The 12,103-nt window shown below is 30.6% G+C and overlaps 1 protein-coding gene across 1 annotated transcript; it reads right to left on the bottom strand.

Annotated features, from left to right (window-relative positions):
* Positions 1–4,785: 4,785 nt before the first annotated feature.
* Positions 4,786–9,612, bottom strand: LOC139520461 (U-reduvitoxin-Pr11a-like). Its single transcript, XM_071313073.1, has 4 exons — positions 9,517–9,612; positions 8,212–8,337; positions 6,731–6,853; positions 4,786–4,897 (listed from the first exon to the last, which is right to left on the bottom strand). Exons 1-4 carry the CDS (start codon positions 9,587–9,589, stop codon positions 4,872–4,874), a joined length of 348 nt encoding a protein of 115 aa, XP_071169174.1. The 5' UTR covers positions 9,590–9,612; the 3' UTR covers positions 4,786–4,871.
* Between the last annotated feature and the right edge of the window lie 2,491 nt (positions 9,613–12,103).

A 12,103-nucleotide genomic window follows, 5' to 3' on the forward strand; every position in this document is an offset into this window, starting at 1 on the left:
GTCACTGATGAGTCTTTTATAGACGAGACGGGCGTCTGGCGTAAATACAAAATATAATCCTGAACTCCGAGGTTTATTCAAAAAGGAAAGTCCCTAATCAAATGGCAAAATCAAAAGCTTAAGGGCATACGATACAGTTACAGGGGAGGTAATGACGTTGCTAACGTAAAATGTTATTTTCGCGACGTCAAACTCTGACATATCGAGAAAAGATGCATTTTTCGACTGATTTTTATCATTCAAACTGATTTAATTTGAAAACGAGTTCATGGACCCCTATTTTTCAAAACAGCAATTTGTTTCATTTTACAGGGAGATTATGTGACCCAAATTTTATAAAACTGTAAATAGAGGATTTTTTTTAATTTTGATAAACATGCAGCAAAAAATGACGTATTTTCCTCAATTCATGAACATTTGAAAAATATGAGTTATTTCTGAACAAAAAATGCATAATTTTTTAGGATACTTATAAAATACAGAAATTACCGATTATTTAACAAAAAATAATTTGTGTTAATCTTTTATAACAAAAAAGTTATGACTTTCTTTCGAAAAAGAAATTACGGCCACAAATCTGAATTTTGAGCAAATATACAAAATTTCGACCTCATTTTACTCAAAAAGTAGCACATGAAGGTATATTTTTTATTACATATTTGATTTAATCAGGTAAAAAATAGCCTATATGCAAATTTTCACGAACTTGTAAATACAGGATCAAAACTGTATCGTATGCCCTTAAACACACCAAACGAATGGATAACAACTGTCATATCCCTGACTTGGTAAAGGCATTTTCTTATGGTGAAAATGATGGATTAAACCTGCTTAACTCTTCATTTAAAGCCAAAAAAATCCTACTTCAATTTTTAAGGTTATGAGAGGAACTAAAACTGGAACCAATTGGTCAATAGAATGAGTTGTAAATAAAACCAGTTTATACTATTGTATTGAGTAAGTTGTCGATCTATTATTTCTCAAAGCCTGAAAAATTTCTGCGCCATGAATACAACTTGTTTTTAAAAAGAGGATCCTACAATGATGAAAAAACCTGATTATTCAGTGGAACTTAAAAGAGGGACGAAAGATACCAAAGGGACAGTCAAACTCATAAATCTAAAACAAACTGACAACGCCATGGCTAAAAATGAAAAAGACAAACAGAAAAAACAATAGTACACATGACACAACATAGAAAACTAAAGAATAAACAACACGAACCCCACCAAAAACTAGTAATATCGTAGAAAAGGATCTTGTTTTTTTTTCATTTTTCTTTTTACATTTGTTTTATCTATTTTATAGTTGTACAAATAATACGACACAATTTACCAAGGAAGAACCTCTGCGATTTAATGAATAATCACTTACTGAAAAAATGGTACTGATGATGTTACTGTTATAGCGATGATCATATTTATAAAAAGAGCTGTAAATCACTTTGTCAATATCAAGATATCTAATGCAAGAAGTTACAATACAAAATTTGCTTTTTATGCAATATTCTGAAACTTTAATTCCCATTGTACGAATAAAACGTTTCTTTTTAAAAAAAAGTTGGCATTTGGAATCTCCTCGAATTAGATTCTTTTTTTTTTATTTTTTTTATTGATCTTTTTGGTGTTCAAGCTACAGTGCATACATACATACATACATTTTTACAATATATAAGTGATTGACATATGGCATAGTCATACTATTGATATTTTACGAATAAGACATAGTAAAAACAAATACAAGTAAATGATGTGAATAATCGGTATATGATACAAGTAAAAGATACTTTGGAATACATTAAATATACATGATCATATCGAGAATAAAATTTAATTAATAACTTCCATAAATTCCCCCCATCTGTCGACAAATGACTCGTGCTTGTCTTTAGAAAGATATAAATATTCTAATATCTCCAGACGTCTTTTCAAAAATTTGAGAAAAGATTGCACAGATATAAACAATCTGTCTAATTGTGTGTACTTTACATAATGAATGTAATATTTTGCCTGTAAAATACAATAGTTTAACACTAAGTTATCAGAATTCAATATACCAAAAATGACACTGTCTTTATTTAAAAAAAATTTTACTCCAAAAACTAAATGCCACCAATTAGAAAATTCTCTCCAAAATCGTTTTATTTCTATACATTCAAAAAATTTATGCTCTATAGTTTCTATTTCTTTACAACTGGCACACTCATTAGTTAAAGAAAGTTTATATTTTTCAAGGAGATAATTATGTGAGACTATTCTGTGTAACACTTTATATTGAAAAGCTTGTAGTTTGCTTTCAATAGTACATTTAAAAGCTAGTGAATAAATATTGTTCCACTTTTCGTCACTAATTTCTATATTAAAACTTTCTTCCCACCTTTGTTGTGAAATAGGAGAAACACTTACCCGATCGATAAAAAGTGAATATACATCTTTAGTATATAATTTGCTAATAGGCATTTTTTTATTCTCATGCTCAAAAACGAATCCAATTAGATTCTTCTGCCTTTAGAATAAATAAATTGAATATTCATAACTCAGAATTGCATGATTTAGCACAAAACATTTCTTCTTTTGGGTATAATAAATTTGATTACCGGGGTTACATGGTAATAGCCAACAACACATTATAATACTGGTTCAAATGTAAAAACTAATTCGAAATTTTAATCCGAAACAAACTTGTTCTTTACCCTTAACCTCTAAAATTTATTCCCGAACACCAAAACATTTTCGATTCAAGATGTTTGATATTTAGAGCAATTGTTTGGACTGCATGTCACAACATCAGAACTTGCACATTTCGACCAGTTACAGCCCATAAACGATTTAAACGATTGATCTTATTTATAGCCGCATCCTTCAACATCCTGGACATTATAAGAATGCCTTTTTGTTGTTAGGGTTACATGTCAAAGGACCGAATCTTAATAATTTAAAATAATGAGACATTATTATCTCAGCTAGTTGTAGGCGTTTATTAGTTTTTGACGGAGGGAAAAAAAAGGAATAATATTTAAATGTATCACGGTGCGGATTTCATTTGGCCTTTTGCTCGTATTCACTCGTTAAAACCATTAAAAGACTAAATTGGGAATCAATAAAGAACTTAGCGATAGCCTGTATAGATTTGTTGAGTCTCTCTGAATTCAAGTAATCTTCTTTATTGTTTCATAGAAAGCTTATTATCTCTTCCAATGAAAATGTTTGTGATCATATTATAGGGTTTAGGTTATCGCGTACGGTTGCTGCCTTCTAATGATGTGAAAGTACAAAAGAGATGCCCTATCATGAAAAGAAAATCTGTTTATAAATAACAGTGAACGAAAAACCGCTAGATATCTTATTATATGCCCATACACTTAGACTCAACCCTTGTAGTGTTTTTTTTCAATTACAGCCATACAGACAGAGAGGACAATGAATTTAATATATACATCAGACTTTGAAAACCTACAGTTGAAACGTAAGAAAATCGGATGAAGTTATTTGTATTTGACTTTTACAAACAGGTTTGCATTACTAGTATAGCTAAAGCTTTATTATTATCAAAAACACTCCTTGAATCATACACTGCATACAGTAGTTATTTATAAAAAAAAAGAGTACTGTATATAAGAAGATACTTTAATTATACTGTTGCAAGAACAATATATTGAATCGTGCAGCTGAGGAAAGAACAACGATGGAACAAATGTTGCAAGAGTATGTTTCGATATGAAGAAAACAAATTACCTGACCACAGAAAAGTAAATATTAAATGACATAAAAAATCAACACCAAAACATTCAACGCTTAAATAAGGGAGAGTAATGAATGACACATAATACAGGAGTTTCATTATAAAAGGTTGTATTAAAAGTATAACAGTTTTGTTTTAAATATACGTAAGACATTACTACCTTCATTTATACACCTGTCAGGGAATACTTTGACCATCTGTTTTTGTTTTCCTTATAAGGGATGGGACTGTTTAACGACCGAAAGGAGTCAGGACATTTTGGCGGCGATTATTCAAGTCTCTTTCTAGGCTCAACATCCATTATTATCTTCAACAATAGAAAGCTGCTGAGATTCAGTGAGCTTCAAAGGAAACGAATATATTAAAAGTTGAATACCATTAGATTATTCAAGAGCTCGGTGAGTGGAAATAGCTTTTGAATCTTAGAGATCAAATGAATGAGGTGTTGTAATATAAGTTAAATAGCACCAGGTCATTCAAGTGTCTGGTTAGTGACAATTGGTTTTGAATCTAAGATAGCATATGAGAAAACTGTTGTAATATAAGTTAAATACCATCATGTCAGTCAAGCGTCTTTGCTATTTAAAATGGTATTGAATTTCAGGGAGCTCAAGGGGCATTAGATGTAAAACAAATAAAATTCCATCAGGTAAATTGAGAACTTAATATTTAAACGGCAACGTAATCTCAGGAAGCTTACATCAGCACACTCGGCTGACTGCTTGGTTACATCACGGGGGTACGTTTTCATTCGTAAAGGAAGTAGGAGATACTGACAAAAACGCCGAAATTCAATATGGAAAATGACAATCCTAGTCAACTAATATTGGAATCGACTGTTCTTTGCCACGAACTACTTGAAAGATAGTGGAGCTCAAGGGGTATTTGACGTAGCACTAATTAATTCAAATCTTTATTTTTATGAATGACAGTTGCTCTTTTGTGTATATCTGGTTGTATTTTGTTTGACGATGAATGACGTTTCGATTTGAGATTTCTGCTACGCACAGTTAAGCACTGTAAACTGGATAATTGAGCACACTGCTTAGTTGAAGAATTTTATCAAAAATTTAAAACAATATACACATGCATATAAGTTTTATTTTGACAGTCTTTTGTCGTTGCTTTCTTTAATATCCGCCTTTATATTTCTTTGCTACAATATAAATACGCATTTCAAAATATAAGTGTTAAACACAATTTTGTTCATAAGCAAACGTTTTTTTTCCTGTTCATTTCAACAGTATCAAAATATGTAAACAAGATAACTAAAAGACGTCAATAATTAGGTTCGATTCGTTAAATTCTTATAGGAACACACCATAATCAAAACAAGAGCATAGAACAAAACAGAATTAATACAAGAGTATGGAACAAACATAATCGAACAAGGGCATGGAACGACACATAATCAAAACAACAGCATGGCACAATACAGAATCAAAATATGAGCATATAATAAATCAGAAGCACAACATGAGCATGGAACAAGCAAAAAGAAAAAAAAAAGCATTCAATATATCGCCTATTATTTTTCTTTTGTAAAAAATAAAATTCTATTGACCAATTTAAATTTTATCTGCCATAAGGTTTTACCTTTATGAACCATTTGACATTTTCCCGTTTATCAGGAAAACTAAATCTGAACGATTTGATCGCTTGTTTATGCATATGACAAGTTTTAAAAAAAAAACAATTGTACTATCAAACAGAAAATAAGAGTTGAATGGTAGTGAAACGAGCGGGACTGGAACTCACAACATCAGTGTCGATAGACTAGTGACACAATAATTTGACCAATTAGACCACTCGGCCACCGGGTCCCTTCGAACTATATTTATAAGATGGATTGAAAGGTGTAAAGCTCCTTGCGAATTTTAAAGATATCTAGTGCAAGAATTTAAGACGAAAACATTCAATGTAATCTCCTGAAGCTTTAATTTACAAAGTATTCATTACTAATAAGACAATAACAATAAAAACCAGAAGTAAACAAAGACTCACAAAACCAGAGGACATTTACATCAACAATTATAAATAATAATTAAGAAACAACACGATAAAATTGAGAATGGAAATCTTTTCTGAAAAATTAGCATCTGGAATCTGTAATAGTATACTGTTCTTTCTCATGAAAAGAATAACTTGGACCATTTATAACTCTAAATGACATGTTATAGCACGAAACGGTTTTGCTATGTTAAAATAAAGACATGTATCGCATAGTAACATCGTATTGTCAATAACTACAGAAATTTCAACCTCATAGACATAAATTAATCAAAATTAGAGAATTGTTTTGTTAGTTTCTTAGTTTGAATTATCTTTTTTGTTCGTTTGTTTTAACAATTATTTCAGTCGAAATGGAAGTTTCTGTTAGACTTTATTAGAATAACATTATAATATAACTTGTGTTTCAAGTACTTAATCCATGATACAACGGATAAAATAAATGTTATGGTAAAATATTGACTTCGGAAATATAAAATTTCAAAATATTTATTTAATTTGACACTTTATTAAATCACTAACGGGAAGGTACACGAATCGAACCCATTTTGACGGATTGTTTACCTATCTTTATATAAGCAACAGATAAAGGTCTCGTTTTTTTTAGATGTATTTAAATCCTTACTGAATCATAGAAAAATGGGTTTTAATCGACATCCAAACGATACATGATTCTGTAAGAAGATGAACCTAAATTGCACCCATGCTCAACATCACATTTATAAAACTTATTAATCATATTTATACTTATAAGTTGAAAATATATCAATGACAACGTAACGAGCTTTGTGTTACAGTCTAACAGACAATTTTGAATTCCAATACTTTTTGTCAACTGTTACAAAACATAATAATTATCAAATGCCAGATAAAAATAATTAATAAAAGTGATTTTGACAATTCCATGTTTTCGTAAAAAAATATCCGAAGAATTATCCGAATAATAAACCATTCTGGATGCAAGATGAACGATACTTACAGCATAAGTTTGCACTGCATGTCACAACATCTGACTTAACACATTTACACCAGTTACAGCCATCACTAGATTTAAAGGACTTTCCTGGCTTATAGTAACCTCCCTCAAAAGTACATGGACCTTCTGGATAATAAAATTAATACATTTTTTTTTATGTCAGGGTTCCATGGCGAAGGGCCTTATCTTAAATCTTATCAAATAATGTGAATCGACTGAGCACATTTTGGAACCTATTTCAATCCTTAATATCATTTATTAAACAATGTTAAAATCTTTTGTTGTTGTAAACAAATAACACTGTTGCCTCCTAAAAGCACACATTATAGATGACATATATTTAAAATATCATCAATAATATTTTCTATGACACATTTTACTAGTCACTATGAGTTCCAAACACATCATCCACTCTGTTACAGGGTTGTTAAAATTATTATTGCATATATTTAACATCACTCTGATAATACTACTGCAACGAGGATTAACAAATTTGGCGTCCCCAATTTGATTACAGATTTATTCATCCCGCACATCCAAACTGACGACCCTCGCCATAAGGTACTGTGTTTATAGTGATTGCGGACAAAGCGGGACAATAAGAAGGGGGAAAAGTAAACACACTCGAAAGTTAACTGAGGGACATCAAAATAAGGCAATTTGGATTCTTATGTTTTAAATGAAGACCTGACGAAAATAAGCATGGTTTATATAAATATTTCTAAACAAAATTGCTTTCGTCAAATTTTTAACGATATATTTAATATGGATCTTGATATATTTTCTCATTTAGATGTGTTTGTACAATAAGATATATTATGAAGATTGTTAAAAATGTCATTGGTGTCTAGGGCGGCATTTAATTTACATTTTATACTTATTGTTATCGTTAATCATATGAAAAGATATTCGATTTATGATTTTCTTCATTTTCAAAGATGTACTAATATATTAACTGACTAGATCCTAAACAAAAGTTAGATAACAAAAATACCGAACTATGAGGAAAATTTTACTTTTGCATCCCGTCATTGTGCTATTGTAAATGTTTGTAATCTTGTCTCATGTTTGCTAATGTGCTTTGTTTGTATTGACTTTTGTGTTTCTCTGTTATATATTTGTTTGATTTTATAGTGATTAAGATTACACAATGTTGACTGCGGACCCATTTTTTTTTTTACATTTTCACCGATATTCTGGGGTTTTTTTCACAAATCGTTGTCAATAAAATGAAATTTGATGCTACTGACATACAAGTGAGAGGTTTAGCGAGCTATGAAACAATCATTTTCTACATAACAAAATGCCTGTACTAATTCAGGAATTTAACAGATGCTATCAATTCTTTTGATGTGTTAGACCTTTAAATTTGCCATTTGTTTAGGGACTTTTTGAATTTTCCGCTCAGTATTTTTTTGTGATTTTACTTATTCGGACAAACACATATACGCATTCTATGTTTCCGGAAGATACATCTTACTCACTACAATTCATGGCAGTGCACTCAACATCTCCAGATGATAAGCACTCGCATTTGTTACATCCATCAGTTGCAGTGAAAGCTCTTCCCACTTTATATGGCTGTCCATCATAAAAACAAACAGGTGGAGCTAGAAAATGCACATTTCATATGATTAACAAATAGTAGAGATATGAAAGGCATATAACGTAGGATAATAAACAGGTATGGAAAGAAATAAAGGAGTTTTGTCTGATTACAAACAGGTAGATATAGGAAATGCAGATAACTTAGGATTACAAAGGCATAACGCTAGAAATGAAGCAAATAAAGTCGATTACAAGCAGTAAGAGCTAGGAAATGCATCTTATATAAAAAAAAAATATTCTGGTATCTATGATGAGTTTATTTACATGGGATTACAAACAGGTAGAGTTAGAAATGAAGCAAGAAATGTTGATTACAAACACGTAGAGGTAGGAAATGCGGTAGACGTAGGATTACAAACAGGTAGAACTAGGATATATTGATAACTTAGGATTACAAATAGTTGCAGTGAAACTATGAAATGTTGATACGTAGGATAACAAACACATGTAGAGCTAGGAACAAAAAGTAAAGCAGAGTTGGCTAGGAATTTTGAATGAGGGAAATATTTTCTTAGATTCAAAATAATTTTCAAAAAAGAAGTATGTAATAGCAAATTTTGATAACCAATCAAATATTTTCTGTTCACAATTTGTGGACTGATGTTTTTTTTTCTATTTTTGGTCATGTTTTGTCGTCTTCGACTTACGAGCATTGGTATCTTTTCTCAATCTTACTAGATAAAGATAGTTTTCACGACGTCACAATAAATCAAAATACTTGTGAAGGGGATGCACCTAAGTAGCAATCAAAAATGATAAGTCAATGAAAACAAGCAACCACAAGATCATGGTGAATGTGATTGGAATGTGAGAGTTATCGTGAATCGTTATTTTACAAATTTGGGCGATTTTTAATGATTTTTGGATCCGAAAACATACGGTAGATACGAGACCCAAATACCACAGTTTTGTCTATTCAAAACTCTCTTATTTATATATACATAGTTGAATTCTATATGCACTAGGTATATTCACTGCTCTAAATAAATGTTAAAAACTATGTTCTGCATATTCAACGCGAATTTTTTTATAGTATTGGCTGCTTCGATCTTTACAAAACCTGCCCTTGCACCAATGGTACTATTTAAACAAACTTTGATGTATCTAACCAACCTCCAATTAGAATATTCTGAAAAACTTGTTATCAGTGAAAATTAATAGAATTTTTTACAACTACTTACATTTATATTTAGCGGTGACTGCACAAAGACAAACAGCTGACAGAACAATGATCAATCTTACCGAAACCATCATTTTCCTTAAAAGATTTTAAAAATAATTAGATTTTTCTAAATTTGAAATCTTTTATAGTGCATGAATGCAACGTGACTGATAAAAATAACTTACTAAATGAGACAGAAACTTAATGAATGTCCGTAACAATGTTTGAATGTGCATAATTGCCACATATTTATATGATGCATTATTAATGAGATAGTATTAATGTATCATACAAAATAGAAATTGAAGGAACAACACAAACATCATCCGTCTTCCTTAAATTAGCAACGGAATCAATTCAAATGAACATTTTTATGTCAGAGTTGTCAAAAAATGACAAATTAAATAGTTTAAAACGCTGATTAAGGTAAATTCTGCTTTTAATTGATATGATATATATGAATAAAATGTGACAATTAAAACTAGTGAATGCCACAGTTGAGTTTAAAATTTCTTCATGATCAAGATTGACATATTTCTTAGATGTGACAAAAAGTTGCAACCTGTATCGAGACTAATTTAAGCAATGTTGACCTTAAAGATTGCATGAGAGTTGGTATGTTGCAAGCACACAGTTATATCGTACGTGTCATATATAATTACATGATTCAAATTTTGCAATAACAAGACATGTCTCTTCCATCAGAAAAAAAACCCCAACGTTTTTAGGCTTAAAAGGATTTTGTTTTACTATATTCATATGTCAGAGATACATTTTTGATTAATGTGGTATTTTGTTAATTATACATAATGAAATTTTAAATAAACTTGTTGGGTGCCAGCCTCGTCTTTGATGTATCTTTTAGTATTTTCAAGTACTCTCAGATCTGAAACTTTGTGTCTTTTGTGTTTTTATTGATTTGTGTGCATCGTATCAATCAGGTGAGTTATAAAGCCTTTTTCAATCGATTTTAATGGTTTGGTCTTACCTTGTACTATAACATCACTGTCCAAGATGAGGTGGATGGTTTGGCAACAGCAAAAACATATTCAATCATGTCATATTCTGAATGTAGCTGTCCCTTGTCATGAGCCTGTATACATTGCAAATGGGTGTGCTTCCCGTTTTTGTAGATGCTTATATATATTGTTTTTATTTCCCTTATATAGCTAACTCAAATTCTAACCATTAAATAAGATAAACAATTGATAGTTACTACCAACTCAGGCTCGTATAGTGAAAAATGAAAATTTATTTTTATAAAGTTAGACAATCAAAATTTAAATATCAAAAGTCATAGTCATTATTTATGAAAACACTGAGATACGATTTCACGAAATGTTTGAAGGTACCATTCACTGAAAAAAGAAGGGTATACAATGGTTTGACATCGAAATTTGAAATGGACGCCATTTTTTTATTTATATATTGGTATATTTAATAGTTCAAATTTTGTAAGATTCAGAATAATTATGGAAGCAACTTAATAAGTGTAAAGGATAGACACAAAAACATAGATTAGAAAAACGATCATGTCCTCTGTGGAACTCTGGTGTGGAAGATAACTTATAAAACGTAACTAAACACACAAGTTACGTAATAATTTCTTGCAGAAACTTCTGAAGTGCGATCATATGTTTCGAAGTAATGATTATAACGTCAATAAATGTTGCATTACAGGTAAAAATGAAATATACATATCCCAATCCAAGTTAAATTTACATAATTATTAAGTACTTTAATAGTACGTGCTCTGTCAGATTGCAAAAAAAAAATAGATGTTTTTCATTTTCTTTTATTTGTGGTGTTATTGCTATGCTTGTAGAAATTGTTGTCGATATATAAAAACATACCATGTTAACCATTTGTTTTGATTAAAAAAATCAGGACCAACTCTTTAGGAGTAATGTATTGTATTTTAAGCTCCGACGGCATCAATTGGGGATTTGATGGTCGCAAATTAAGTTTACTGGTGACGCGTTAGCGGAGAGAGTAAACGGGTATTTGCGACCATCAAATCCCCAATTGATGCCGTCGGAGCTTAAAATACAATATTGTTATCTCCATTCTAATGAAACTGACAGAAAACAATGTTAAAACATGTATTTAAAATCTGTCATATGCCGTCTGCGCTTGCGCGTACGTCCCATAGCATCAATTGTCAATTGATTCCATGTAAGAAAGTGACGTATTCCAATCAAAATGAACGTTACAAACGTTGTTGCATTAGAATTCAATTTGTCTTTAAGATTAAAATAAGAAATACTTGTGTAAATTGTAGAAAAGTCAAATGTCTTAACGCTATTGCAAGATGAAAGAGTCTTATATTGTATGTTCACATTACTTTGAAGCCCGGCTTTGATTTTAAATAAAATTTAGAAAGAGGTTTCGTGGAGTACTTGGAAGACCCAACAATTTAGCATTGCTTGTAAGGACACTTATGTAGTTTATGTAACCAATACAGTAATGGAAGTTCCAGTTCCTCATCTTTGGTTGAAATTCTGATGGAACATAGAACAGACCTATGATTATCCAGGATAATCTTTTTTATGTAAGTAAGACAAGTGTTTTGCAATATTTATGTCTTTAAAGATTGATGTAGCATG

The sequence above is a fragment of the Mytilus edulis genome, chromosome 1 (genome assembly GCF_963676685.1).
Source record: "Mytilus edulis chromosome 1, xbMytEdul2.2, whole genome shotgun sequence".
Taxonomy (NCBI): Eukaryota; Metazoa; Mollusca; class Bivalvia; order Mytilida; family Mytilidae; genus Mytilus; species Mytilus edulis.

Excerpts from the sequence above, each read along its gene's own strand:
- LOC139520461 (XM_071313073.1), bottom strand. The coding sequence starts at position 9,589 with ATGATGGTTTCGGTAAGATTGATCATTGTTCTGTCAGCTGTTTGTCTT. Across the intron at positions 8,338-9,516 it reads AGTCACCGCTAAATATAAAT|CTCCACCTGTTTGTTTTTAT; the intron begins GTAAGTAGTTGT and ends TGCATTTTCTAG. Across the intron at positions 6,854-8,211 it reads GTGCACTGCCATGAATTGTA|AAGGTCCATGTACTTTTGAG; the intron begins GTGAGTAAGATG and ends TTTATTATCCAG.